At 51.1% G+C, this 27,471-nt stretch overlaps 14 protein-coding genes across 14 annotated transcripts; 8 read left to right on the forward strand and 6 right to left on the reverse strand.

Moving 5' to 3' along the window:
* Positions 1 to 172: 172 nt before the first annotated feature.
* Positions 173 to 1,937, reverse strand: MRS44_003442 (uncharacterized protein; the record flags this gene model as incomplete). Its single annotated transcript, XM_065623215.1, has 5 exons — positions 173 to 356; positions 523 to 726; positions 901 to 926; positions 979 to 1,517; positions 1,643 to 1,937. The coding sequence occupies 5 exons, from the start codon at positions 1,935 to 1,937 to the stop codon at positions 173 to 175; spliced, it is 1,248 nt and encodes a 415-aa protein (XP_065479287.1).
* A 473-nt stretch (positions 1,938 to 2,410) lies between these two features.
* On the forward strand, positions 2,411 to 2,977 carry MRS44_003443 (uncharacterized protein; the record flags this gene model as incomplete). Its single annotated transcript, XM_046273553.2, has 1 exon — positions 2,411 to 2,977. The coding sequence occupies one exon, from the start codon at positions 2,411 to 2,413 to the stop codon at positions 2,975 to 2,977; it is 567 nt and encodes a 188-aa protein (XP_046137560.2).
* A 1,375-nt stretch (positions 2,978 to 4,352) lies between these two features.
* Positions 4,353 to 5,842, reverse strand: MRS44_003444 (uncharacterized protein; the record flags this gene model as incomplete). The annotated part of the gene is made up of 6 exons (XM_065623216.1): positions 4,353 to 4,444; positions 4,498 to 4,752; positions 4,819 to 4,894; positions 4,953 to 5,200; positions 5,244 to 5,491; positions 5,547 to 5,842. The coding sequence occupies 6 exons, from the start codon at positions 5,840 to 5,842 to the stop codon at positions 4,353 to 4,355; spliced, it is 1,215 nt and encodes a 404-aa protein (XP_065479288.1).
* Positions 5,843 to 6,935: 1,093 nt separating this feature from the next.
* MRS44_003445 (uncharacterized protein) lies at positions 6,936 to 7,226 on the forward strand (the record flags this gene model as incomplete). Its single annotated transcript, XM_046278279.2, has 1 exon — positions 6,936 to 7,226. One exon carries the CDS (start codon positions 6,936 to 6,938, stop codon positions 7,224 to 7,226), a length of 291 nt encoding a protein of 96 aa, XP_046137562.2.
* A 23-nt stretch (positions 7,227 to 7,249) lies between these two features.
* MRS44_003446 (uncharacterized protein) lies at positions 7,250 to 8,053 on the reverse strand (the record flags this gene model as incomplete). Its single annotated transcript, XM_065623217.1, has 2 exons — positions 7,250 to 7,562; positions 7,617 to 8,053. 2 exons carry the CDS (start codon positions 8,051 to 8,053, stop codon positions 7,250 to 7,252), a joined length of 750 nt encoding a protein of 249 aa, XP_065479289.1.
* A 659-nt stretch (positions 8,054 to 8,712) lies between these two features.
* Positions 8,713 to 9,669, reverse strand: MRS44_003447 (uncharacterized protein; the record flags this gene model as incomplete). The annotated part of the gene is made up of 1 exon (XM_046275377.2): positions 8,713 to 9,669. The coding sequence occupies one exon, from the start codon at positions 9,667 to 9,669 to the stop codon at positions 8,713 to 8,715; it is 957 nt and encodes a 318-aa protein (XP_046137563.2).
* Positions 9,670 to 10,883: 1,214 nt separating this feature from the next.
* On the forward strand, positions 10,884 to 12,933 carry MRS44_003448 (uncharacterized protein; the record flags this gene model as incomplete). The annotated part of the gene is made up of 9 exons (XM_065623218.1): positions 10,884 to 11,112; positions 11,164 to 11,372; positions 11,425 to 11,585; positions 11,638 to 11,789; positions 11,841 to 11,920; positions 11,986 to 12,160; positions 12,215 to 12,264; positions 12,312 to 12,425; positions 12,478 to 12,933. 9 exons carry the CDS (start codon positions 10,884 to 10,886, stop codon positions 12,931 to 12,933), a joined length of 1,626 nt encoding a protein of 541 aa, XP_065479290.1.
* Positions 12,934 to 13,945: 1,012 nt separating this feature from the next.
* Positions 13,946 to 16,291, forward strand: MRS44_003449 (uncharacterized protein; the record flags this gene model as incomplete). The annotated part of the gene is made up of 1 exon (XM_046268479.2): positions 13,946 to 16,291. One exon carries the CDS (start codon positions 13,946 to 13,948, stop codon positions 16,289 to 16,291), a length of 2,346 nt encoding a protein of 781 aa, XP_046137565.2.
* Positions 16,292 to 16,865: 574 nt separating this feature from the next.
* MRS44_003450 (uncharacterized protein) lies at positions 16,866 to 18,233 on the forward strand (the record flags this gene model as incomplete). Its single annotated transcript, XM_046282984.2, has 1 exon — positions 16,866 to 18,233. One exon carries the CDS (start codon positions 16,866 to 16,868, stop codon positions 18,231 to 18,233), a length of 1,368 nt encoding a protein of 455 aa, XP_046137566.2.
* A 622-nt stretch (positions 18,234 to 18,855) lies between these two features.
* MRS44_003451 (uncharacterized protein) lies at positions 18,856 to 19,566 on the forward strand (the record flags this gene model as incomplete). Its single annotated transcript, XM_046275378.2, has 3 exons — positions 18,856 to 19,039; positions 19,092 to 19,408; positions 19,468 to 19,566. The coding sequence occupies 3 exons, from the start codon at positions 18,856 to 18,858 to the stop codon at positions 19,564 to 19,566; spliced, it is 600 nt and encodes a 199-aa protein (XP_046137567.2).
* A 722-nt stretch (positions 19,567 to 20,288) lies between these two features.
* MRS44_003452 (uncharacterized protein) lies at positions 20,289 to 22,651 on the forward strand (the record flags this gene model as incomplete). The annotated part of the gene is made up of 6 exons (XM_065623219.1): positions 20,289 to 20,722; positions 20,782 to 20,917; positions 20,979 to 21,113; positions 21,171 to 21,776; positions 21,836 to 21,939; positions 22,006 to 22,651. 6 exons carry the CDS (start codon positions 20,289 to 20,291, stop codon positions 22,649 to 22,651), a joined length of 2,061 nt encoding a protein of 686 aa, XP_065479291.1.
* A 438-nt stretch (positions 22,652 to 23,089) lies between these two features.
* Positions 23,090 to 23,995, reverse strand: MRS44_003453 (uncharacterized protein; the record flags this gene model as incomplete). The annotated part of the gene is made up of 4 exons (XM_065623220.1): positions 23,090 to 23,392; positions 23,442 to 23,739; positions 23,803 to 23,942; positions 23,984 to 23,995. 4 exons carry the CDS (start codon positions 23,993 to 23,995, stop codon positions 23,090 to 23,092), a joined length of 753 nt encoding a protein of 250 aa, XP_065479292.1.
* Positions 23,996 to 24,364: 369 nt separating this feature from the next.
* MRS44_003454 (uncharacterized protein) lies at positions 24,365 to 25,684 on the forward strand (the record flags this gene model as incomplete). The annotated part of the gene is made up of 1 exon (XM_046283889.2): positions 24,365 to 25,684. One exon carries the CDS (start codon positions 24,365 to 24,367, stop codon positions 25,682 to 25,684), a length of 1,320 nt encoding a protein of 439 aa, XP_046137570.2.
* A 67-nt stretch (positions 25,685 to 25,751) lies between these two features.
* On the reverse strand, positions 25,752 to 27,425 carry MRS44_003455 (uncharacterized protein; the record flags this gene model as incomplete). The annotated part of the gene is made up of 4 exons (XM_046268480.2): positions 25,752 to 26,538; positions 26,594 to 26,727; positions 26,786 to 27,093; positions 27,173 to 27,425. 4 exons carry the CDS (start codon positions 27,423 to 27,425, stop codon positions 25,752 to 25,754), a joined length of 1,482 nt encoding a protein of 493 aa, XP_046137571.2.
* Positions 27,426 to 27,471: the final 46 nt, after the last annotated feature.

Here is a 27,471-nt window from a genome sequence, read left to right on the forward strand (position 1 = left end):
TGGACTTGAGTTCACGTCCTTTCTGTTGATGCATAACCAATAAAGAAGTCATTTTTTCTAATTAAAGCACTATATTAAAATATCAATCTTGCTTGCTGAATTTGACGTGCAAGTCCCCAAAGCTGCAATGATACCCCCGAGCCTAGAGTCAATCGAGAATGTCTGGGCTTCTCTAGGATCTCTTCTGCATCATTGTGTGGATTCCGCCTGGAAGGGCTGGGGGACCGAGCTGGTCGTATTGCCGTTGGGAGATAGGGTTGAATCGAGGAAATTCCAATACAGCTCCATATGTAATCCGAATATCGACCCCAGCATTTCCTTCCTCGCCCAGGATCCAGAGTGCTCGCCGCTTTAACCTGAGTAGGGTGAGCTTTGGGTGAGCCTGGTGAGTAACCCCCACGCAGTCTGGTTTTAGACCCCTGGGGAAGATTAGAATAAGATCGAATATACTTATATATAAGCTCATTTTCATATTAATATGCCTTATATACTCTAAACAAGTTGATGGAAACAATGACCAACCAAAAAATGGCCGCCCACGCGGCGCTGTTGATCTCTCGCGCACCTGGCCAAAACGAGATGGTCATGCTCGCGGCGGTGATTTCCAAAGGGAGTGTAACGAGCCATGATATGGCATAGTCCCAACCCATGATGAAACCCCAGGCAGGGTCGAGGAAGAGGGTGATTATATATGAATGAGGCAAGAAAGCAACAACGCGAGCGTGACTTGTGAAGACCAAGAGTTCAGGGAGATGAGAAGCGAAAGTGACGAGATCATTATAGTCTCATGCATACAGGGTAGACCTAGGGTATGGCTGGGGAAAGACTGGGGTAAGACGCGGGATGGGCGATGAGGCAATGGGGGTATGGAGTTGAGAGATTATCATGGCTTGATTTTACGGCTGAGTGTTGACTGACTTTCCCAACTGGTTAGTGCAAAGTACACTCTGTAGCTTGGCAAGCCTAATCTACACCTACCTGGACATCATTCGGAGACATTTCCTCCAAAATCTGCCAGATTCGTCGTCGGTTCTGCAATCCACGTGGGACATGTAGCCCTGCACGCCTGTAGGAGCCGGGCAGAGGAGGTTCAATGTCGTTATCGACCACATCCACTGGAGTCATAGCCTGGCGCGTAATCTTTTCCCAGTTCCATTCTTGTTGGGTGCCATCCTGTCCACGCAGACTGGCGTTTATTTCTGCAAGTTCGAGATCCCAGAGATATGGAATTTGAAGAAGGAGGTCTTTCCAGTAGGGTTGATCGATAAAGTAGGTGCATTGTAAGGGGAGAGGCTGACGCAGAACCAGGCCCAAGATCTTGTCTTTAACCTCACGGGGTAGTGCGTCGAACTTCGCACTAAAGTCAAAGTTCGGCTTTGGACTTTGGCCACACTCTTCGAGATTCGAAAGTAGGCTACTTGTCAAGCTAGGGGGAATGGTCCATCGACATGTCCTGGCCAGCTGCTCAGCTGAGCCTGTCCAGTCTTTGTGCATCGTCGCTCCAGGGAATGCCAAAGCTGTCCGAGCGAGTGGATGTGTGCGTCTGGTGAGCGCCCAATGACCGTCTCGGCAAGCCGCAAACACGCAACATGAACAGCAATGTAATACCATTCGTCTGCAGCCCCTAATGTATGATCCTCACTTTGGGGTACGACGAAGCCTGGTTTGAACCGGAAGTACATTGCTGGTAAAGCTTTGCTGGAATAAGCCTCAGCGGCGTCACAAGTCACAGCCTTGTCAGGTACAGTCTCGTAGCTGGGCCCTTTATGGTGGCGGCATGAATGAGGGCCTGACAGGCCAACGTTGTCTTGCTTCCACAATTCCGGGTACCAATTTGTCGGAGCCTGACCGTCGTCAGGGTCCCGGTACGACATGGGATCCAGCTGAATGCCGCATATCGTGCAGTCGCAGCGCTCGAGGGAGATTGCGTAATCCATATCGGTTTTGCACGCTGCAGCCGGGCTATGAAGATAGAGGAGGGATCTCGCTAGATTGGGGTGTTCTGCTCGTTGGTGTAGATATGCGGCCTGGTCGATCAACCAATATACCAAAGACGCAAGAGACAAAATAGTCCCCGTCATCCAGGGGCACTTGGATCATCTTCCCCCATTTGACGAGAACGAAACCACGAAGCAAAAACAAGAGGCAAAGGTGGCCCAATGGAGAAAGAGGCTCAAGGCAGCTCAGGATGCCACGTACACTGTTGATGTTGCCTGGGATTGGGGCGTTGGAGCAAGTGCAGCTCTCTTTCCCCGCCAGAATGGTGAAAGCTGCCGTCGTCCCACACCAACAACTCTGACCACGCTGTCTACATCCATCATTTCAGCTACATCGTCTGCCCCCACGTCAACTGCTTCTAGGGCCGCGCTGTGCCAGCGAGACGAGCAATGCAAAGACATCAATTGCAAGGATGACCAACAGCCCAGGTGCTTCAAATTCCTCGCCGCCACTGGAGTGTGTGCGTGCTTCAACAAGCCAACTACAACGAGCAGACCGCCTCCGCCGCCTACCCCTTCATCTCCCCCCTCCTCCTCCTCCACCTCCACCAGCAGCAGCCTGCGTTTACTGGGACAATTTGTTCTTCTTCACCTTTGAAATCTACGACATCAAAGGCTGGTCCAATGACGGTGGCAAGAGCCTTCGAAAGGAAGAGGGAGGCTGCGGCGCCCTCACGGGCTGGGACTACCACGGACCAACAGACACGAAAGACGGCTTTGCGAATTTCAACCTGCCCACCACCCTCAAGGCCGGGTGCGTCGAGAGAGCCATCGTCTCGGCTGGAGGGCCCAAGGTTCAATGTCGCCAGCTTCCGGGCGGTCCCATTAGGCTAGCTGCAGTGCCTGAGGAGGAGGCGCTGGAGGAGCCTCATCTCCGCAAGTTGACGGGTGAGGCGAGGGAGAAGATGTTGGAGAAGTATGGGACTGCTACAGGTGCTCACCCTGAGTACACCCCTATGTCTTGGGTGAGCGGCGACTGAGGTATGCCTGAGCAGAGCCTGAGCTATGATTTTTAAAAGCGGCGATAGTAGACGCCGAGATTCGAGCTATAGAATGGATAAATAATAAGTAAGAGGTAAGAGTGCACCTTAGGTAAAGAATACTACTGTTTAAGAGACCAGGCTTACTAGTATGCATTTCTTATATTTAGGCATAGAGATTAATTAATAAACATACCTTGGTTATAGAGAATTAAGAAATATAAAGATATTAAAGTACTATCCTAGTATTTATACCAAGGCAAGGAAATATGTACTTAGAGTATTAGCTCTGCCGTTATAGAAAAAATAGTTCATCTCAGTGACGTCTTCGAAATAGCAGTAATAGTGGCGCGGGCATGTTTCTGCCAACTTATGGGATAGTTTAATAAACGCTTAAGTTTAAGAACCGCATGTATTTACTTATAAAGATATAGTCTCTATATTACTTAAGGGGGCCTGTAGTCTTGTAACGGCTGTTACAGCTGTGGGCACCTTGACCGCTGCGCTACTGGGCAAAGATTGGGCCATAATCGCTATTGTAGTAATTATAGAAGGTGCATCAGCTGCCCATAGGGCTTCAATCGTCGTACGGGGGACCAAGCCGTAATAAAATGCCTAGAGGTTAGATGCCTATATTTAGGACATTTATAATAAATATTCTCCTCCCGGTGCATAGCTCGCTCCCGCTCTACTAAAGGATAGTTATTAAAATAACCCTCTTCTAAAAACATAGGACTTAGGACTTGAGCTAAGACTAAAGGATTAGGGAAAAGAAAAAAAATCAGTATTGGTATTTCTCACCTCGGCACCTTACTCAGTGCTTCAACTGTAGCAACCAGCCGGAAACTTTCGCCGGCTTTAACCACCTACTCGACCACCAAGTTTTGAACAGCGTGAAGATGGCGGCTGGCCCTAGCATCGCATCGAGCGTTGTAGCGTTGGTCTCTTTTGCTTTCAAATTCAGCACTGTTCTCTACACGATCACAGGCTGCCTGGCTAGAGGAGCTTCTAAAACACAAGATTGATAAGATGGGTTGAAGTGGTGAAACGAGGAAATTTTCTAACATTCATCTATTTTTGGATTACCTGACACGAAAGTCGAGATTGGACGAGAAATGTTTCGTGCTGGAACAAGACGAAGGCAATTCCAAATGTTTATTGCGGGAAGTTGTAAGACTTGTTCCCATTCTCCTTCATTACCAAGGCACTGAAAAAAAGAAAAAAAAGTTCAGCGACGGGCGAAGATCAATGTTAGAGCGACGATACACATGGCAACTCCTAAGGCCGGACTCAGCAGCATGCTTTTTTGCATTGAACTGACGACCAAGTTCATGCAACTACTCCACGTAAGAGAAGGAAGCATTCCTGTGGTACATTAATCCTTCCAATATTTATGGATTTTTCGAATATCAGCAGCCAGGACTGAGGGGCTGTCTAGAGCCGGAAAATGGCCACCAAAGTCTTGGACTGTGCATATTGGTCAGTATTTTCGATGACAGAACACCAATTCATCGACTCACAAGTGTATGACACCAAATTGCCAACCTGTTTAACTACCTCCTCAGGCCAGAAGCCAACATTGTACTTAAAGTTCGTGAATAGCAGAGGAGCGTCCGTTCTGGCTTTCGTATAGACAGGATAGAAGCCGTTCGGGTTTTGATTGTACATGTAGACAGATGAGACGAAGGTCTGAGTGAGATAGTAAAGTGATACTTGTCGAAGAATTTCATGGTGTGTGACAAGAGAAGACCCCGTCCCTTGCCGTGGATCCGACCCTGGTACTTTGATTAGCCTCTTGAGAGTTTATCATAAAGTGCCGTATCAGTATGGGAGTAACTGACAGGAGATGAACTTCTCCGCTATCCAGGAAAGCTGCCCAATGGGGTTATCATAGAGAGAAAGACCAATGGTGTTTGGCTATATGTGGTTTTAGTATTAGTACGCTGTAAACTGAATGACATTGTAGGAGTCGAACCTTTGTAGCATGCTGAAGAGAGTACGCATTTCCAGCAGACTGCCAGTCGAGAAGTCTCTGTTGGGCGAACTCTTCACCTGCAGACAAGGTGATGCCTTGATCTTTTATTTGTTCACTCGTCAGACCCCGGAATGGAAGAAACACCAGATGAGCCGCTCGCACGGTCTGGTTGAATTGGTCGTATGCCGAGTACGCAACGCTAGCTCCATAATCCGTGGCATGGACCGCATAGTGAGGGTATCCCAGAACTTTATCCATAAGAGTGTTCAGAATACGGGCGCTGTCGTCAACAGTCCAGTCCGCAGGGGGGGGCTGAGGAGAACCCGAAGCCCGGAAGTGATGGAATAACGATATTGAAGCTCTGTTTGCCTCCTGTTTTCTTCCGCCTCTTGTTCAGCTCGTCGATCAGTGGCACCATTTCCAAGAAGGACCCTGGCCATCCGTGTAGTAGCAAAATGGGGATGGAGTCGGGGTCGTTTGTTTTCGTGTGAATAAAGTGGACAGTTTGGCCCTCGATCTTGACGGTGAAGTGGTTCAACCTGGTCCTAAGGTCAACACCTTGCCACTAGTTGTAGCGAAACCGAAAGGGACTACCGATTCATGGCAGCTTGCTCCTTCTCCCAATCAAAACTCGTGCTCCACCGAGTCTGTAATTGTTTGAGGGTCGACAATGAAATGCCCGTAGATAGGGTTATGTTATAGCTGTCTTTAGCTGCTGGGTCTTCGTGTGCTGGTAGGCGCGTATTCTTCACTAGATCGAGCATACGGGGTACGCGATCGCCAAGGTCAATATTGAAAGGACGTACGTGGAAGCCATCCTTTTTGTTATGGGGTTGTGCAAGTAGCTGAACGGCTGAAGCAAGCCAAGACAGAAGATGAATGGCCCTCATTTTGACTCAAAGTTTTTGAACCAACCCCCTTTAAGTCCTCGTGAGTTGACAGAAGAGCTCAGTTGCTGAAATTTGGATTGGAGGCGACTGTTGTGGAAGCCTACTCTGGAAAGCTGTACAGGGCCTTTCCAGTACGCCTCTTATATGTGTTCAGCTTCTGCTATAGACACTTGTCCCTGGCAGATGCTGGGTGACGATTAGTGAGCACCTCGTACAAATTGAAGGGATGGTGTAGTTTCTTCCTGAGGCTTATTAAGAACTTGAGTGATTACTCCCTGCTTAGGTAAAACTGTACTCGTATTAGTGATTGCTGTGAAGATTGTCTTATTAGTCTGCTATGATAGGAGCCAAGGTCGAGAGAGGCACAGATATTCACATATAGCGCTCGAAATGGCAGAACGGTGCGCCTTATAAATACTTGCGGGTTATATAGAGTAAGCATTAGATTGCAGCTGCGCAAGACAAGCAAGTAAGCGCTACAGCCTCGTTGCTTATCAAGCAAGAAGATATCACTAACCACAATCAAGGACCAAGTAGACATTCTTCTACTCGACGCCACCCACAATACCCATCACCCACTGTGATGGGTGCTGACACCATCGGCGGCCTTGCACCTCGTGCATCTTAAGACTCCTTCAAACCTAACCATCGTCGCTGTTCACTCAGACCTCAAATCCCATGTCCTTACGTCTCTCCCGACATTCCTCCCGGAGAGCCTCCACATATGCGTTCCGCAGGTCGGGTTGGCTTCCTCACTGTACAGCACTATACTCCAAGAGCGCGGTCCCGAGAACCTCGAGTTCACTAGATGCCCTGTTCTGGACCAGCACCTCCGGCATTCCCCCAGATGAGTGACCCGTCCCGCCTCATTGTTGTGCACCCCTTTCATCCGCCGCATATACTACCCCTTTTGGAAATTATTCCCTGCTTAAAAACTTCACAATCTGTCATCGATCACACAATTGAGTTTTGGATGAAAAGAGGCCGTGATCCAGTCCTTCTTCAGAAGGAGACCGCCGGATTTGTAGCCGGCCGATTAGCATGAGCGTTGCTTCGAGAGGCAATCCATCTCGTGGACCAACTTGACAGTATTATGGAGACTAGCATGGGACTGCGCTGGGAATATGCCGGCCCTTTCAAGAGCTTCCACACTGGCGGCGGTCCTGACGGTCTCGAAGGATTGCTCAACCTCGGCTGTCACACCGTCCAAACTTGCTGGGACGATGCCGGTAAAATCAACATGGGCGATGGATGGGAGAACAAGGTCTTTGTTCAAACTAGGAAAGTATACCGGCCCCCTGGTTTGGAGGAACGGGATCGTGCGAACCGAATGGTGCTGCGAGCGGTGCAAGAGGCTAAGAGAGAGACTGGCGCTTTGGATTAGGCAAATGCTGATCGACTGCTCAGTTAAGATAAAAAATAGCTTAGGTTGGGCTGTTCATTTATTCCCTTTAGCACGCCAAGCGTCGCACGTGTGTCGTTCTCCATGTCGAGCTTCTCCTTTTGGTCGACAGTGTCTAGTTCCGCCTGAGTGTCTTCAGGTCGCTCTTGTTGGGGAGAGGTAGGAGTCGGTGTATTAGTTCTTCGAAGGGCTCTTGTGATGAGGTCGCGGTCCAGGCGGTCCATTGAGTACTGGAGACTGTCTATGCGGTGCATCAATTCATTGAATGATGCGGCTATGTCTCCAGTGGGCGGCTGAGGAGCGGTAGCAGCAAAGCACCTAGATGCGACTTAGAAACTAGTTTATAGATGACAGAGAAACGGACAAACTCACCCTTGGATCGTCTGAATGAGAACTGGAAGACGAAGGGCTAAGGTATATATGTCGATAGAGTCACGGAGAAGACTGATATCGCTATCATACCGTCTCTTTCTGATATAAGCCCACAAGGTAGTTGCAGACAACCTCTGGCGGCTAATATTGGCGAAGATGGCCCCAAATCGACTGTAGGATCTGTTGCAGCTATTGAGAAGATCCTCTAACACATCCTGATTCCACCAAGGTGGCGTGCTCGGACCACAGGTACTGCGTTGGATCCCGTCTGACAGGACTGAGAGCATCATCTCCGTGGCCCTGAGCTGGCTGTCGAAATCCCGTAGGGTGTCATCTATATCGCGGATATCATGGTAGATCTGGCTCACAGAGACGGCGGTTTTTCCAACGGCCTGGACCAGCTGGAGCACCGCTGCCACACTGCCGACCGCTTCCATGTTGCCGAAGGAGCAGTAGAGCGTGATTGAAAGGAAAAAGGGAGAGGCATCGTGCGGGGTTCGTGGTGCTAAATACCTACATACAGAATCAGGCTCTAAAGTGCAGACCTTGAAAGCTGAACAGCCACCACGCAGTCTATCCTATCAGCGAAGGACAAGGTGGCTGAGCCCCATGTCGGTATGCTTGAGACAGTAGATCGAGTCTTTGATTACCATGAGGCTTTGCAGCGCTCTGCACAGTGGTGGAACAAATCTTCCCAAGGACAAGAGTCAGCCTACCACGCAGTTGACAACCAATGTCGATAGGGCCTGTGACTTGCAAGAAAGCCTACAAGAGCTGACATGGTATGCCTTGCTTTCAACCTTACCAGTTGTATCTTTAAATTTTGGGCGAAGAGCTGGATGGGCAGGATGATGATCACTGATTAGTTACCGGTTCTGCCCTTGCAGATGCCAACCAGATAGCTCCCCCCTGATATCCTCTTCATGGAAGCTACACAAAGATGGAGGCGATGAAAGCTCCCCTGGCGGCTCAGAGCTCAACACTAGCGATCTTAAAAAGAGAAATATGCCCTGAGTTATCGCGGCGTGCGCATTAGAAAATCCAATCTATCATTATCTATGTCTATGGAGGAGTTTCAACAGGAAAGAAAAAACCTTTACAACTTTTGAATCAATGTCAAGAAATGTGATCGGAATGCCTCGCTGTTGACATCGACCGCAACTCGACAATTCGGGACTGGAGGTGAAGGAGTCTCCAGTCGGTCGGCGACCATGATGCCACGCGCTTCACCATCACCGGTAATAACTGACACAGCCATGTCCCTATACTCGCACAGTTCAGGATGTGACACGACAGCCACAGCCAGGGGATCGTGCATGGGGATCGAGTCCGTCTTGGGCCTCCCCGGAAATCTGACAGCTTGATAGTCTATGTAGGTGATGGTGGCATCTCCAGCGAAGGCGGCGAAACTTGACGACGACTTTTTGAGTTCTTGGGCGTCTGCCATGTTCAGTCGAACTCGTAGGGTGCAGTCGAGGCCAATCCATCGCTGAGGAATGCCGGAGCGCAACACGGTTCGGGCGGCTTCGGGATCCGAGAAGACGTTGAATTCTCCCGGTTTGTTGCGAGAGTACATGGTTCCGAGGAAGACGCCACCCATGATGACAAGCTCCTTGATAGCTGACTTGATCCGAGGTTCGAGAAGCAGAGCGAGGGCCACATTGGTGAGAGGCCCGATGGCGACAAGGGTGATTTCACCTGGGTTGGCCAGAATGTGCTCGATGATAGCCACGGGGGCGTAGCCTGGGGTAGGAGCACGCGCAGTCTCTTTCTGCGCCAGAACGTGAGGGGCAGGGGTCCGTTGCTGATCGGGATGGATCATGGGGGTAGCGGAACCACGGACGAGGGGCGTGTTTTGGATGCCGAGTCGGTTGAGGAGGACACCAGTCAAGATAGTAGCGCTCTCGACGTCAGTATTGCCGTTGACAGTGGTGATCAGCTCGAGCTGAATGTCTGGGTCGGCATGCGCCAGGGCAAGGGCGAATCCATCGTCGACATCGGCGCCGGCGCCCATGGACAGATCGGTGTCGAGTATGATACGTGTTGGTGCCATTGTGTGGGAAGAGGAAAGGAACGGCTGAGGAGAGGTGGCTGCAAGCCGCAGGATGTGAGGATCAAGATTTCGGGAGTTGAGAGTGGTTTCGCCCGTCCTGTGTGCCTTGAGAGGGCTTGTTGAGCTTTCTCAGTCTGGTGAATCCCCGTTTCCCCTGGCTGATGTAGGCGTAAGGTAGTGCTAAATGGTAAGTATATGGCATGAGAATTGGATTGACCGCTTCGGAAGGATGAGCTGAGTCGGATGGAGGCCGGTTCTTGTCGGGCGGTGCCCGATGCTGGGCTGGGGCCCCTGAATCGCGACCCTATGCTTGTTCCATTCTCCCCGCATCCTCCCCACATCTTCCCCGGCTTGCACGACTCAGTACATACCGGGGATGTTGCTCCACTTCCGCTCCAGATGTCAACAAAGTTTGCTGGCCAGCTGACCATTCAAATGGACCTTCAACGCTGCCATGGGCAAGCACATGATGCCTGGCTGGTAAGAAGCATTATAGGATGTGGCATGAGTTATGGTGTCTCTTGACATGTCGCATGTAAGATGGCAATTGATGTCCTGACCCGGTTTGGTTCTCCTTTCAGAGGTACCTTTTAAGGGTCTGGAAAGCCATGATGATTAGTGTTATGTTGTTGTTATTGCTGAGAAGGGGAGGCTAGGTCTAGGGTAGCCGCTTTGTCGAATGAACCGGTGAACATCCGACACGCACCTTAGCACTGAAAAAGTAGACCATATCAGCTTGGGAAAGCAGAGTTTTCATTCCCGACTCGTTGAACTACGATTACCCAGGGAGCATCTGGAAGACAGAATAACCCTGGTGGCTATGACCAGTTCTTACGACATTGACACTGGCTGACAAGCGAGTCTCGCCACTGAGTTGGCTCTGTCGGCGGTGGCCCCGGTTTCAATTGCGCGGAGTCGGGCGCGCTCCGGTCTCGGGACGCTGTGGGGCCGGTTTTACCTGGTCGGACGCACTCCGGTCCCCGGCTCGAATCCAACGTGACCGTTGCCATCCAGATTCCTTCCAACCACTGAATAGTGCCATCCCGAAGACCGTTTCAATCGCCAGTACCATGGTCCATCGCGATCAGAGCCACCCGAACTAAGGCGCTGTCGGGCATATTTAGTCAACACGCCCGCCTCACGGCTTTCATGCTTCTTCCCAAGACACGGGGTACGAGCAGCAACAACCCCCCTTTTCAGCGAGACAATTCACCATGCGACATACCGATAATTCCAACGGGAAGACGGACCCTGTCGATCATGTCGAAGCATCCGACAATGGCGAACTTCCAAAGGCCATCGACAAGGCGCTGGCAGAGGGCGAAGCGGTCCAGATGCGATCCGAGTTGGATAACTTGCCCATCCTGAAAGCTTTGCGTATATACTGGCGCATAGCTTTAATCTGTATGATGGCTGCGTTCAGTGCCGCGCTGGAAGGTTATCGTACGTTGTTGTTCCCCCGCTGAAGATCACCAGTCTGACTCTGAATTCAAGAACTTGCGCTTGCGAACGCCATTGTCTCGAATAAAGGCTTCATTCGCCAAATGTCCAACGGGGGCACCAAGCTCAACCCTACGCATGTGGCTGTTTGGGGAGGCATGCTATCGACCGGTCAATTTGTCGGCGTAGGCCTCCTCCAGATAGTCATTGACAAGATTGGGCGCAGGTTTGCTATGCACATCACCTGGCTTTCTCTTGCAGTCGTGAGTTGCAAGCTATCCGCTTTATAACTACCTATTCACTAATATTTTCTAGTCGGTTGCCCTGGAGTCCGCCGCCACGAACTGGCTCTACTGGCTCTTTGCCAGGCTGATCGGAGGAGCTGGTCTCGGCATGATGCAGTCTACCTATCCCGTTTACATTTCCGAAAACGCGCCAACCCAGATTCGAGGTTTCCTGACTACCTCATATATGCTGTGAGTTGCCTAGCTACAGGCCGTGTCGTTGCCACCGCTAACATTGGCACAGCTGGTATGTTTGTTCGCAGATATTCGCCCCCTTGGCCTTGCGACAACTGGCCTTCACGGACCCGTATAACTTCCAGATTCCCATCCGCACCCAGTGGGGAATGCTGGGTGGTATGCTCCTCATTAACCTCTTCTGCCTCCCGGAAAGCCCTTGTGAGTTTGACCATGGCCAGCACCACTTACTATGAGGCTGACCAGCATCAGGGTGGCTTGTCCAGCGGGGCATGTTTGACAAGGCGGAAAAAGTGCTAGCCAAGACACACAAAGGCGTGCCGGGCTACGATGTAAAGAAAGAATTGGTGGGATCTGGTCCTCTACTCTGCTTCGGGCTCGAGCTAACTTGTCCCAGTCCATCATCATCGCTACGGTTGAGCACAAGCGAGAATCCACGGCCGAGGACAAGAGCCAATATCAGGAAATCTTCCGAGGAATCCACCTTTGGCGACTCTTCATTTGCTTCTGGCCCAAGGCTATGCAACAGCTGGCAGGACAAAGTGTCACCAAAAACTATGGAACATACTTCTGTGAGTTAACCTGGCTTTATGAACCGTCCGTGTATGGTAGCTGACCCAGATTAGTCCAGCTGGCTGGAAATGACGATCCCTTCACCGTAACGGTTGTGCTCGCTGTTTGTCAGCTTTTGGGCGTTCTCACAACTACCTTGATGTCGGATAGATTTGGCCGGCGCTGGCTTACTATCGGTCTCTTTGGGCCGGAGCCATCTCGATGCTCGCCATCGGTATTCTTGGATCCTTCGACTACCAGAGCAAACAACTGGGTAATGTCTTGGTAAGCAGTTGCTATCGCTGTGCTATTGAATCATGACTAAACATCAATTCAGGTATTCTGGGGCTGCGTGTCCAACTACGGAGTCGTCGGTGGTGCCGGCATCTCCTACTCCTACGTCGCCGAGATACCTACCCAACGACTGCGGGCACGAACTGCTTCTATAGCCTTGATGGGCTCTTTCGTTCTCGGGATTGCCTTCAACTACACGGTTCCACTCATGCTCAAAGCTTGGAGTGTTAGAACGGGATACTTGTATGCCAACCCTTCCGCTTGCTCCCTTATACAGAATGTCACTGACCTCATCAGCTTCGGAGCCGCCGGTGTCATCTCGTGTGTCGTCGGATTCTTTGTCCTGCCAGAAATTACCTGCCGAACACCTGCCGAGATAGATGAGATGTTTGAAGACAAGATCGCGCCTCGCAAGTTCCGTAAGCATGTAACACAGGTCCAGGTGTTCCTTGAGGAAAAGGGACACAAGGAGCACATGTCTCCAGAAGACAAAGCGTAACCTGGTTTCGCCGGCATGAATATTGGCAGTGGCCTTTATCATCTCGGATACGGCGATTGGAGACTGGATTGGATACTAGAAGTGGTCAAGTACCTGATTGGTAGGAGGAAGGGAGTTCCATTCATAAATTGTTGAGCCACTCTGGAACGGATGAGTGGACAAGGCTTGTGAAGAGTAAAGAGAACGATAGCACACAAGCAAGTCAACATTATTACATTAAGCACCTTTTATACCGAGATTTGGCGCTTTAGAACGCACAAGACCTGTGCGATAGTACGGCCTTGAACCATGGGAAGACTGGCCGCCTCGGCCCCTGCTCTACGGGTGAGGTTGCCTTCATTTCTACACAATTAAAACTTCGAGTCCCGAGGTGTATACTGTTACCTACGTACCTGGCCTGAGAACTACCTAATATCACATCGCCTAAATGTGCCCATCCCCCTCCGAAGTTCCAGCCCCTTTAGACCACCTCTTGCGCTCTTACCCTGCCGCTGCTTTGTGCAGTAGACGCTTGCTCGGGCGGCTGGCCGCTTCTCGTGCTTTCTAGCACATGTTGGAAACATTGAGTCGTGCTTTCACATCATCTCGCCATCCCGTCTCACGCAATGAGGCCCGATCCACCAAAGGTTACGTGCCCTTTGAAAAGGGGCTAGGGTGTGTCTATCCGTCTTGTCGGAATCTGGGGTAGCTCTCCTCGGCGGAACATGTTTCTTCCGGTTGTGGGGGAGAATTGGTTATTCCCCAGTCCCCATGACTTTCTGGTCTCTCATCTCGCCCCATTTACCCAAGATCTTTCTCAAGCCCATGATGTGAGAATACATTCAAGGGGGCTGATTAAATTTATTCGGAGTGTATCCGTACTCGCTACTCGGTTGTTATGGGGGCAGAGCACGTCCTTGATAAGACCAGTCTTGAGGTCGACCCGAGCGCGGTTGATTGAGGTAAGCATCCAGTGGCTCTGCATTCGCGCCGGATCCCTAACGAGGACAGAGTATCCATCACAGCCTCGGAAATGACACATCAGTCTCGTCGGAGACGGAACTCACCGTCGTCGACCAGAGCCAGTCGGGTCCGCTCCGCTTCGCCAGCCCGGTTTCGCGAACCATCATCCTCTGGTCCTCGCCCTTTTGGTTCTGCCCGGAGCTCTCAAGGGCGCAATTCTATCCCTGCCTGTGACAGGTGTCGGTCATTCAAGAAGAAGTGCAGCCGGACCTTTCCCGCGTGCAGTCTGTGTGCCAGCGCAGGTCAGAGTTGCTCGTATAGTGCACCACCCGCTACCCCTGAAGCCGAGGCATTGCAGTTGAGAGCACGGGTCCAATGGTTCAGTGATTACATCAATGGGCACCTCCTTGAAACACATCATGGTGCAAGAATTGAGGACATTGAGACTGGGTCGGACCTCGCCGCCCTACTTGGGAGTCGGCTGAATCTCAGTCCCACAAACCAAGCTACCCTCCAGGAGCAGACTCAAAGTCAGAACGTACTTGATGCATTGTCATCATCTGATCTTTCCCCGGCTCAAGTCCAAGCTGGCTTACTTACGAGCCACGCCGAGGCAGGGCACTCCGGTTTGGAGCCGCCGAGTCTCAGCGTTCAAATCGACGGAAGCATAACGACTTCACCTATTGATTCCGACAGTGCTCGCCCAACTGGTCGTCAAGTATCTTATCAGAGTTCAACAGCCACACACGATCCAGAAGCCGATAGCTTCGCGGCAGGTCACGGTCTACCAGCAGATGCGGCAGCTCGCCGCTTTGTCGACGCCTACTTTCGGAATGTCAACGGAGCATACCCCTTTGTGAACCAGGCCAAGATACTTGAGAATCTCGAGACCCTGGGCGACCTTGCTCAAAGGCTTCGTGACTCTCAATCTACTCTCCTTTATCTGGTCATGTCCATAGGTTGTACCACTCTGGAGCGAGCCAGCCGGGTCCCTAGAGACACGGCAAAACAATTCAAGGTAGCATACGCCGAGATCATCCAAGAGTGCGTCTGCCGGGACAGCATCGAGTCGGTTCAGATCTTAATGCTGCTAGCGCTTTACTCACTGTTTGACCCGGCTGGAGCATTAGTATACTCCATCGTCGGAATTGCGGCACGGCAGGCTATTACGATAGGCCTGACTCGTCGACCAACAGATGAAAATACCTATCCGCCAGCCGAAACAGAGCTACGCCACCGTCTTTACTGGAGCATCTTCGCTCTCGATCGCATGATGGCCGTGTCACAAGGTCTGCCTGTGGCTCTTCCGGACAATGCTGACGTGCCATTCCCCGGTCTGACGGTCGAGGAATTTGCCAGCGGAGAGAGAATAACGTACGCCAGGAGACTTCAGACAAGCCGACACGTCATCCAGCTACGCCAGCTGGAAGGCCGCATCTTGGAGCAGATACACTTCAGAAGAGAGGCCGACATTGCAGAGCTGACACCCTTGGATAGGCGAGCAACGCTGAGTAGTTTGCGGGCGACCATCGAGGATTGGCACAGCCAAGGATGTCTGATGTCGCCGATAGGGGGTGATAACACCACCATCCATAGCAGCACAACTTGGCTCAGCGCGCGGTACTACTACCTGCTCCTCCTTTTATACTACCCGAACCACTTTAACAGCTCAGCCGGAGCTGTGTCACGGCAAGAGCTGCAGCAATTTGCGCAGCGCCAGCTTCAGGCCACGTCGGCGCTCTTCCAGCAGCAACAGCTACCCCTCAACTGCAACACGCTCTACAGGCTTATGCCTATATGTCTGGTCTTGATGTATGACTTTGTGGCTATATGCCGCTCAGCAAACTGGACCGCACAGTCGACGTTTCCCTTCCTGGCCAGGGATGAGGTTGCAGTCGCACTATCAGTCCTGGAAGCGTTCCCAAAGGAGTGGAGCCTCGCACACCGAGCGGCGCAAATAGTGCGTCAGTTTGCAGGTGTCATATCAGGCGGTATGGCGGCCTTCTTCTCAGATGACGCAGTGTTCCCTCTAGGAGCTGCCGGAGGTGCAACCACCACTGGTGAGAACGCTGTCGGAGAGGTTTACGGGGGCAAAGAGAGTCTACCGGTTTTGATGAAGCCTTGCATTGCACGACTGACATCTCTGATGCAGGAGATGATGGGGAAGTCAACGTGCTTCCAGTTTGTCGAGTATCCATCCGATGACAACAAGCGAGCAGATAGTCAAGGGGCGGCCATGTCCCATCAGAAACCACATCAACCGTACCAGCAGCAGCTCCAGCAACAGGCCCTACCCCCGGTGATGAGCCAGGTGGCCATAAACCGGGATGAGATGGATGGCCTTCAACAGGTTGGTGTAGGGGATGAAGATGTGATCGGTTATGGCTGGGGCGCGATAGATTTGGATTTTCTATGAAACAAGAGGTAGTTGTAACTTGAAGGGCATTTTTTAGAGCGTGCTCCATGCTATACCTGATCCATGTCTAGCTAGGACCACCTACGAGCACAAGGTCATAGGGTAACGGTGCTAAAGAGCCTGGCCTTATAACCTGGAGTAAGGTATTATATTTATTATTTAACATAATACTACTTCTACACGCCTCCCTACCCGCCTCCAACTCAGCAGTTTACGTAAACGGAGTTATTTTATTAAACCTAACTCTGATTATTATGGCCTGGTTGTGCAGACTGATGATCCATTTTCTTTGCCCAAGCTCAGCGCTTGGTGTTGGTTGACAGATGAACTGATAACACAGCCACGAATCCTACAAACAGGTGTTGGTCCAATGAGTCACAATGACTAACCACTTCCATTAAAGCGAGTCTCACATATACAAGGACTCGAAACAATGACCCCTCGTTTCTTTCAATCATGCCATTTCTTTCACCCAACCAACATCCTTTGAGTTCTTTCAAATAGGAGCACATAGCCAACAAAGGACTGACAATCCATCTTCTCTATTCATCCCAGTCATACTCGTGTCCCTAAAATGCCAGTCACTCTTTATCCAGCTGATCACCCAGCTACTCCATGGAGGAAAGCAAGCGTGGCGACCTCATCTCTTGAACTCCTGCAAAATTCGTGCCCAGACGAGTTTGAAAAGAGCAAGGAAATTATTCAATCCTCATTTAACAACATTCCCGAAAATGGAATCTTTCCCGAGGCAAACGGCTTTGTCAACGCTGCCTGGTGGGCATACAGCAACCATCATCACTTACAGATTCGTCCCGAGGATGTTTGGTTTTCCATCCTCGCGCAGCTGAGCTTCTACATCAACAGGAACGCTGAGAAGTTGAGGTCTCATTTCGTGGCGCATGAGGGAAAGAAGGAAGTCAAGGTCTACGCTGAAGGGCCCGTCGACTTTGGTAAGCTCGCCGTAATCATGACCAAGAAGATGGAAGAGCACATTGTCGACCCTAAACTGAGAAAATGGATCATGCCGGACTTTACGACTACCGAGGCAACGGACAAGGTTACTGCGGCGATTCTCATGATGGGGTCTATGCAGAGTTACTTTAACTGTACCATGTGTATATGCTGTGGTCTCCCGTCGGTGACTCTACTCGGAACCAAAAGCGACTGGCGCAAGATTCGAAACCGCATTGAGAAGATAACTGAGTTTGGCGAAGAGGCTGAACTGTTCACCAAGCTTCTGCGTCCAGTGCTTGACCGTCTTGTTCGCTCGTTCGACCATCCCCAGGATCCCCATATCCTCGACTTTTGGGGCAAGATTGTTCACTGGGAGCAGAACGGATCTGGTCCCGATAGTCTATCTGGATGGATCTCAGCATTTTGCTTCTGGACACCTGAAGGGAGCTGTCTACATGCCAAGGGACTTGTCGAAGATATCATGGACCCCGAAACAGGCCGGTACCGCGCGGGTTGCAATATAGATGGTGTACAGTTCCATCACGTGGACATTGACGAAATTCCAAAGGGGTTCGTATCGGTACCTGTCAAACTCATCGCAAACGAGACAGAATACAAGACGAGAATGGTAGCCGGTTCAGTAGGCGTCAAGGTTTGGAGTAGCGGTGATTTGATACCAGATGCGTTTCCACGTCCTGGAAAGGCGGCGGCGAGACCAAGACCGAGAACCCAGCGAGACACCAAAAAGAAGGAGGCGAACAAGGTTGCTCGGCTAAGAGAGTTTGCTTCGAGACTCATTTGTCTTTCGGGAAAAGATGCCAGGGGTTCAGCATCTAAAGAATCCCCCGACAAGGCGACAGAAGTCAATGAACCATCAGACACAGCGTCAAGGCCGCAGGTTCCTCAAGGGGAGTTGAAGGCTAGACTTGACTCGGTTCAGCCAGTGTCGGGATGGTGGATGTACGAACTCAAAATCGGACGAGAATAGGTTGAATTAGGGATATTTGGGAGGCTTACACTAGGGTATGTTTACGCGGCGCTTCATCTTGATGAATGCAACGCAATCCTTTGGGCTGATGTTAGTTCCAAGCCACTCGTTTATAAACAGGGTCTATTTTCGACAACTTATGCCTTTACAAGTGCCAACAGGGTACAGTTTCAGCCCATATCTCGCATCGTTTAATTGTGTACATAAATTTTGCACAACCGACTTCGGCTGTTGTCCTATCCGTCGCGAAACCGAAACCGAAACCGCAATCCACCCATTTTTGGCGAGCCACGTCTTGGCACGGCCGTGTCATGCTTGTTTGACATGGGGTTCACCGCCAGCGACTCAAAGGCGTAACGCATTTGGGAGAACTTCCTCGTACGAAGTCGTTTGTTATACGCGTAGTCTAGAGCTAGGGCTGATTCAAGCTTATTGTTCGGGTTCCGGCAAGACTCCGACGAGGAGTTAACGGAGCCTCCTTATGGAGGTTGTCTAGTTATAAATACAGAATCATTCCTCGACTGGAGTGATTGTTCCATCATCAAACACTTGCTTCTACATCCACTGACTCACTGCATCGCCTTCAGCCACTCAACCTCTCAACGCCATTAAACACGCCACCATGCCTTACTTCACCATCGTCGTCCCTACCATCTCTGAGGAGAACAAGGACCGCTTCCTTGAGGCTTGGCCCACGCTGAAGGAGGAGCTCAAGTCCCAGCCCGGAGTTGCTGGCGTTTCCGCCGGGCCCGTCGTTGCCGAGAACGGTGCGGCAGCCACTGAATTCAAGTTTGTTCAGTGCATCTGTAAGTGGACGAGACCCACTTGTCACGGCGCAGCTGCTAAGATATGCCACAGCCTTCAAGACCGAGGAGGACGTCGAAGCTTTCCAGTCCTCTGCGTGGGCTCAGGAGCGCAAGGAAAGGTACAATGAGCGAGTTGGAGGCGAGCCTACTGTTGGCCGATTTGAGGTTGCCCAGTTCCCCGAGGGTGCCTCCCACAAGGCTTTCACTCAGTTCTCCAGCATTGTCATCAACGACAAGAGCAAGCACCCCGAGGTTCGAAAGGCCTGGATGAGCCTTGTCGATGCCCTCGGCAAGGAGACTTGGGGTGGCGTCAGCGTTGGAGATGGACCTACCGTTGGCCTGGGTCTGGTTGGATGGGACAGCCTCGAGGTATGACAATGTTATTTTTAACTATCAAAACACGGGGTACTAACAATTCTTTTCTCTAGGAGGCTCAGGCTGCTTACCAGGACCCCAAGGCTGCGGCTGCCTTGGCCGAGTATAAGAGCCTTGGCCAGCACAAGAACCTTATGGTTCAGCTGCAGTAATCGGGGGCGTTCCACTCCCTTTGTTGAGAAGTTCGATTTGGTGAATGAGGATCGCAGAAGTATTCAAGACGGATAGATAGGCTTGTTTTTCAAGACAACACATCTCCAATTCACGGTGGTGCGCTGTCACGCGGTCGATGAGGTGACTACATGAACCACGATTCTGTCTTCCAAACCTTGCGCCGTAAGTCCTCTTGCTTCTTGAACTCTGTTCACTGATCCCTACAACCCGCGAATTCATAAATCCCTAAACGGCTCTTTGCTCCAATCCTGAAAACCCGGAAGAACTTCGAGGTCAGCTATATGGCTCGTCGCGCTGATAGCGCCCATTCAATTTCCTGAGACATACACCAACACATAAAGGAAGGGAATCTATTAGGCATTTTGAACTAAATAAGCTTACACTGATTTGTCGCTAAGATGATCAAGGTGAAAACTAGTCAAAAGGACTATAGAACATTTACTCGAGTGCTTTTGAAGATTATTAATTCGAACTTTCACCGTAGTTACAGTATACAAACAAGGCACTTGAAAACAAAGGTTTAACAAAAGAGATATCTTGAAATGGTATACCGCACCAATCCATCTTGGTAGCGTAATGCTGACACCTTCCTGCGCCCTCACGTGATCCACGTTCTCTTTGGCGCCCAACACCTACGCAGCCTGGTTTGTGACTTGCATTTTGCCTCTTCAAATCTCTCGTTTAATGGTTACCTCCTCTGATGGAACCTCTCGAGATCGTGGGCGCCGCGGCCGCCATCGCTCAGCTCCTCAAACTAACGATCGACATCGGGAACCAGGCTCGCAAGCTGGTCCAATCCTCAATCAACGCCCCCAAGGAACTCGCCGAACTGAATGCGAAGATCGACCGACTTAGTCTCCTCCTCCATCATGCGAACGAACTCAACAAGGACTTGGCAGACGCCAATGCCAGCGACCTCATCCCGGAGGCTCACAGCAGTTTGCTTTACAGCTGCCTTGGCGTCAGCTTGGCGGCTTTGGAGAGGGCCCGAATGCTGCATGGAGATGGAGGCCCATCATCAGCGCCGCATAGGCTACGTTGGGCTGCTATCGACAAGAGAAAGACACAAAAAGTTCTTAAGGATGTGAAAGAATCCGAGGCCGCCCTCGATATTGTGTTGAATATTCTTGGTGTGTAAGTGGTGCCCCATATAATCTTCATTCCATACTATCGCTAAGTTCCTCCTCCCTCAGGCGTCTTGCATCTTTCAATCGAGCCTCAATAGCCGCAGTTCAGCTAGGGCAGGAAACCATCAGAAAGGACATCACCAGTGCGATCCAGGAGCTGGCATTGTGCTTCCAGGCCCAATCGGGCTTTTTGGAAACAAAGGTCAGCCAGTTCGAGTGACACCGCAGGCCCGGTCCAACATCCCGGCTGAAAACAATATCAGGTAGTAGAGGCCTCAACTACAGCATTCGATGCCGTTGAGAGGGTTCGCCAAGAGCAACAAACTGCCTCCGCCATGTTCAACGAGGTGATGACAAGAGTCCTGGACTCGCAAGAGAGAGCTGAGGCCCGGATCACGGTAATATCGCTCCTATCAACACTCGGGATCTTGGCCTATTGTCTCTACGCGCAACAGAAAACACAGACGCGGGTGGCTCTCGAACTGTCGAGCCTGAAGGCAGCCTGTCAGCAAGTTCCATCACAAACGCCGCCTTCTCTCACATTTAGAGATGAAACGATGGAGCCATCGCGTTCTCAGTCACCGACGAGTACTACCCCTTTGTCGCCAGGACCATCGACCAATACCCCGGACGACATTTTTGCCCAGGCCAGAGCGAGAACGGAAGAATGGAGATGGAAACAGCCCCTCGCCAGGCAGAATTGGCTGTTCAAACCCAAAGCTAAGTTTAAAGGCTCTAATGATCTAGAACGGCGCCTTAAGGGATCTCCAAGTGTCATCCCAGAGAAGAATATTTTGAAAGCCCGAGGTCATTTCAAAGCAAGAGTTAACATCCTGGCCCAAGAAATAATTTGCCTCGAGATCAAGGCCCAGCATTTTACTCAGGCATGGCTCGGCATGCCCTCTCTGTTTAGCTGGGTCCCTATTATCAATATTCGGCCGCATCGTCGGCCAATGTTCCAAGCTTGCGCTCGGAGCGACCTGCCAGTTACCAAGCGCCTCTTGGAGACAGGAGAGGCAAGTATTCATGGCGTGGATCAAAACGAAAGTGGTCTACTTGAAGTGAGTGTCTTCTGTATAGCTCGGCAGTTGTTTTGCTGATATGTAAATAATCGGGTTAGCACGTGTTAGCAAACTGGAAATCCCTGACCTTAACGACGGAGTTTCTCCAGTTTCCATTAGGGCAAAGTTTTAACCAAAACGCTCTCCGCGGAGATCGGGTTCTGTAAGCTCGGAGCCACATACGGTATTTCAAAATATGCCGATAGCTAATAAACTTACAACTTTCTAGCCCAGCAATGCTTAAAGCGTTTGCAAATTCCCTGCAAGACGCCCTGCCCACATTCCTATTTCGCGGAGCACAGCTGGGAAATAGCGAGGCCGTGCGTGCGCTGCTATCACGAAATGCAAACACAATACTCGAGGGTTATGCATCAGCAGGCGCATGGCAAACCTCCTGGACCTCAGACCCACGACACAATGCGACGAGATATCGGGATGCAATCAACTTGATCAAACTAGAAGGAGTCCTTTTCCATCTCCTCTGGCATTATTTGAATCCACATGCAAAATTTGTCCTCGACACATCGTGGGGCTACTTCGCCCTCAAGGGCCCAGACTCAGGCGAAGAGCAGCCCTTCGAGCACGCAACACTCTTTTATGAAACTATTTCAACAGAGGAAGGACGAAGGCAGCTAGCTCGTTTTCCACTTGCACGGTTGCTTGTCAACGCGCTGCAGCTGGCTGGCTACCGCGCAGAGATGGATGACGACGGCGACGATGAGGACGGAGACCAGTACTTTGACGCCAGAGAGTATCAGCCTGAAGAGGGTGTGGATGATGGTCTTGTTGCCGACTGTCCGATCTGTCAGGATCCGGAAAAGTGTGGGTTGGGTCACGTCTTTGCAGAGGCTGAGCGAGGGAGAGACGGAGTATAGGCAGAGAAAGGCAGAGGAGCAGGGGCGACGAAGATAGTGAGACGGGCGGATAATAATGACAGTAGCTTTCATTTTGTTCTGTGGTAAACTTTTATAGCATCTTTTTTTAATTTCATTTATTTCACTCTAATGATATAGAAAGACATGCCAGGTAAAGATTCATTCTAATACACTCTTCTATTTGTTTGCTTAACTCCTATGCTGTACTATAAATATGAATATTTACAAAGCCTGGTGAGCCTGATATTCCCTCCGCTGGTCAATGTCGCGTCATTTAGACTGACGTTATCAAATCCATCTTCAACTCTATGCTGTAGTTTGAACTTTAACCTTCCACTATTAATAGTAGGTGTAAAGAACGCCATCCAACCAATCATGACAGAAGTTCCTCCCGTTCAACTCAAAAGTGTAACCATGGGTATGTTACACAAAACAACTTCAGGCCTCTGTGCTGCGTCTCTCACAATTATCCTGCGGTAAAACTTCCGAGACATCCGTCGCCTGAACAGGGAAGTCGAAGTTGTCGTCAAGTTGGTCAAGGTTTGGGACTGCCCGGACCAGCAGCCGTGTGCCGCCAACTGGCCGGCTGTTAAGCCACCAAATAACAAGTTTGACCTCTGGCGAAACAGTTCGAGTATACAGGTTGATAAGGCGGGATGGTCGAATGACAACTTTTCCATTCTGAAAGCATGCTTGGATGATACGAGCCGAGAACCGGGCGGGAAAGCTGACAATCAGAATCTGCGACATGTCAGCAAGGTTGACAAGATGGAACGGGATGGAGACATACAGGACACACGTGGTGGCCATGATACCGGCTTGGCGAGTCTATTTGTGCCTTGAGGAGACAAACGGCTGCGAGCAACTCGCTGTGGAGGAAACCCTGGCCCCTCGGGCGAGTTATATCGCAGACGGTGCCAATAGCATGAGGGACGTCGGGGTTGTAATTGTACACACCGCGTTCAAGCGGACAATTTCCTGGACGGGGTCGCGTGTAAAAGTCACTACTCGACCAATACTGCCAGCATGGGCGACCATCTTCAGGAGACCGCCAGGACTTCTTGCACTCGGGTCCTATTCCAGCAAAGCTACGGAACGGGGTTAGTTATTGCGTGCAAGAGAAAGCAAAGGTGATGGATGGAATGTCTTACTCGTGAGACGTCCATGAAGAAGAATTATGGGCAACCTCCTCGCAGAAACCACCGCGAGCTATGGCATTCCACAAAGCATCGTCGGCTGCACTGCTGTGGGCGAATTCGTCTCTGCCTTGGAGATGGTGATTCTCAATCGGCTTGGCCTGTGGTCATGGGCGAGGGAAAATGTCCCACTCACGGGTTCAGGCATTGAAGAGAGACGAGCACTCGTATGCAAACTGTGGCGTTTTTATATCTCATTAAGCCTGGATGAAATAGTCTGGAGTTCTGGAAAGAATATATATCTCTAGAGGACGATGGGCGAATACCCTTTCGGCGTCACGTTCTCGTCGTCCATCAAGGACAGGGCTGACAGTATGCAGATTCACGATGACTTCAACTGACCAATCGTTGCAGTCGACCGAGATTCCATGCCTTGGCACTGCAGCTGATTAGGCAACCAGTGCGAATTTGCTCCACCGCACGTCAGCATGTCACAGGAGTTCAAGATATAAAGACCCCCGGAAGGTGTCGGATTCGTCTCACTCAAGCAACACATTTCCCATCTCGGCCCCTCACAATGCACTCTCCCGACACTCTCCCTATTGAAATCATCCTCGAGATCTCCTCTTATCTCTCCTTTAGTCAAAGGTCCAAGTTCAGCCGCACTTGCAAGCACATCAACGCCCTCATCGAGCCCCAAATATGGTCCGATATTGAGCTGCATGGGGATGGCTACCACGAGACCCGCGACGAGATTTCATATCCGCCGCCTTTCAAGTCTCCCTCGGATCGTGTCTATATTGGTATATACCGTGGACGCTACCCTCCAGAACGGCTCTCTCCGCTGAATATCTTGCGACAGCTTCTTGAAACCGACCAGGACAGGGTCAGAAAGGTTGCCAGCCGAGTGAGGAGTCTCTGCACCGTCATCTCTGCCGGCGACAAGGTCTGGGATATTTTGCCCTACTTTTCCAACCTCGAGGCCCTGGAGCTGTACGGCCGTTGGGATAAGGTTGATCAAGTCACCCCTGAAGTCGACCATCCGCCTCTCGCTAAACTCCGCTTTGCAAAGTTGCTTGGGTATATTCCCCGGGCTGGAGCTAGATGGGTCCTCCGCTCCGGCCCAACCCTGGAGCGCCTAGAGCTCGGGATGCTGGACCGGCCGCTTATGAGTCCACTGTATCCTGACCGGGATCCTGCACCTTTGCCAGAGGAGAATCTCGCCGGTGACGACGAATCGTCCGATTACGGGAGTTTGTCTGCGGAAAACACTTTTCCTCGTCCTTTGGGTGGATTTTTGCCTGAGGAGGGCATATCAATGCCGATCCTACGGCACCTTTATCTGTGTTCGTCTGCTCACGTGGAGGATAACCCATGGGAATCATGGTCAGCATGGTCTTCGCGTGCTGAAGAGGCAAGCTGTCAGGACTGGATGGGCATCCTCATGGCCTCACGCCGGACGCTGCAGACACTGGTCCTGGAGCATAAACTGACCCTCCTGCATATTTCGTTGGATACCTGGTGCGAATCAGATTGCCTGAGACATTTTCACGAAAACAACGATGGCGCTGTAAGCTCCAAGCTGGCTGAAGTGCTGGAAGCCGTCGGGGTGCACAAGGGTGAAGAGTTCCCCGAATTGACACGTGTTTACTTTTACGGCATAGTTGTGAGCAAGAATCTTGACAGCAGGCCCTCAGAGGAACGCCCGGCTGGACGGGTGATGAAATGGCTGGGACAGCGTGGTGTCAGGTGTGAGGCTAGACGGGGCCAGTGGTCCATATATGAGGATCATGGATGGGTGGATTGGGCGGATTGGGATGCGTGCAGTGATTCAAGCGATATTACTGAGCATGCGGATCCCCTTATACTCTGGGATGAGGTGATAGCGAGTGTATGAAGAGATGAGGTGATAGGTGGAGTTTTTGAGGGAGAAGTTAAGTAGAGTGCCTATCTATAGCTCTGGATTACATGACAAACACATACGGCCTATCAAATATGCTATTCCAGCTTCTTCTCCCATACCCGGTTGGAATCCAGTCCGACTTCCAAAGTTTTGACAAGAAGTCATGTGCAACGAGTGGTGAAGCTGTTCCTACCACCTTGCTGATCCAAGCCAGTTCACCACAGATGAGCTTCTTGGACGCTTCATCGTTCACGTCCACCTCGATGCCTGCAATGACCAGCGGCCAAATGAGCATCTTTCGCAGCTGCAGGTTTGAACCTGAGGCGATGTCTTTGATGTTGCTGAGCAGGGTGGCTAAATAGGCTGATCGAATAGCTGCAATGTCGACATCCTCGTCAAGTGTTTGGGGCATATCCTGGGTATACTGAGGATAGAGTAGCGACGAGATGCAGTACAAGGCAACGGCAGAGTGGTAAATGTACGCAACGCTCTGCCAGTCCCATGAAATCGCCTGACGTTGCTTCGAAGGCTTGTTAGGGTCTTCATTCAGCTTCTCGTTGAGGTCAATGCCAGTGACCCAGCTCTCAACGGAGAAGGACTGAATTCTTTGAAGCAAGTCTAGAGAGGCTTTTTGGAGGTTGGTGTCGAATACGGCTCCTTCGTAAGCTTGGGCTTGTGACTGGAGGTGGTTGACGAAGACAATGTCGACAAGAAGCTCTGGGGCGCAGGGGACTGTGGTGAAGAGACCCATGTTGAAGGCCATGGGTAGGAAGCCGAGGATTTCCATTTGACGACGTGCCCTGGCTTCTTCTACCACCGGTGCTGTCGTGGTGCTCACGATTTCGATGCTAGGAAAGGTTAGATCCAGGTACGCAGGTGAATTAATAGGGAAACTCCACGTACAGGATATAGTACCGAACGACGGGCCGGATAAAGGGGTAGCAGAGCAAGATGGTACTCATTCCGCCAAGAAGCTCGACCACGGTATTGGCGGCATCGCAATGCTGGCGCCAGCTAGACGAAAAGCTCTGTTGGACCTGAGATCCTGTTAGCCCACTGGATAGACCAACACCCTCAAGTCACTGAATGACTCACCTCGGCCAAAAGAAAGGTAAGGATAGACACCAACGTGATGGTGTCCGGCTGCGACCCCGGCACCAAGTCACTTGCCAAATGCCGGATGGCTGCACCACGATGCTTCTGCAGCCTCGTGGAGAACAAGGCCCTGTCGGTCTCAAATCCTTGCTCCGACTGCAGGACACGATGGGCTAGCGCAATCGACACCATGGTGTGTCTGATGGCCGTAGGGACGTAGGGTGCTTCAGAGGGGTGTAGGATGAAGGGACAGTTGGAGCCACCGCCAGCGCCATTAGCTACCAGATCAGGACAGACGTGAGTGTTGACTGCAAGGTGATCAGTACATCAAGATCGAGGTGCTTTCCAGGTACAGGGATCCAAGGCTCAACCATGTAGGGTACTCACAGTACTCGATTGCTTCAAAGACACTTGTCGCCTCACTCGGATCCTTCAACGTAAGCCGAATAACATTAACCTCCTTCTTGGCCCTCTTCCCCTTGGACCTCGTCTGTCCAGGCTGTAGCCACTTCAATGGCTTCTTCTCTCCATATCCAGGACAAGCAACGCCCCTAGCCTCGCACTTTTGACAAGCCGGACTTCCAAAGTCACAGATGAGGCGTCTCTTGTGGCACTCCCAGCACGCTTTCGGGTCGCTCATGATTCATGCAGTTGCAGACGTTTTGCTGGTTTGGGTCGGGAGGGGA

Source organism: Fusarium solani (assembly GCF_023522795.1).
Source record: "Fusarium solani strain SB1 chromosome Unknown bctg00000001, whole genome shotgun sequence".
In the NCBI taxonomy this organism is placed as follows: Eukaryota; Fungi; Ascomycota; class Sordariomycetes; order Hypocreales; family Nectriaceae; genus Fusarium; species Fusarium solani.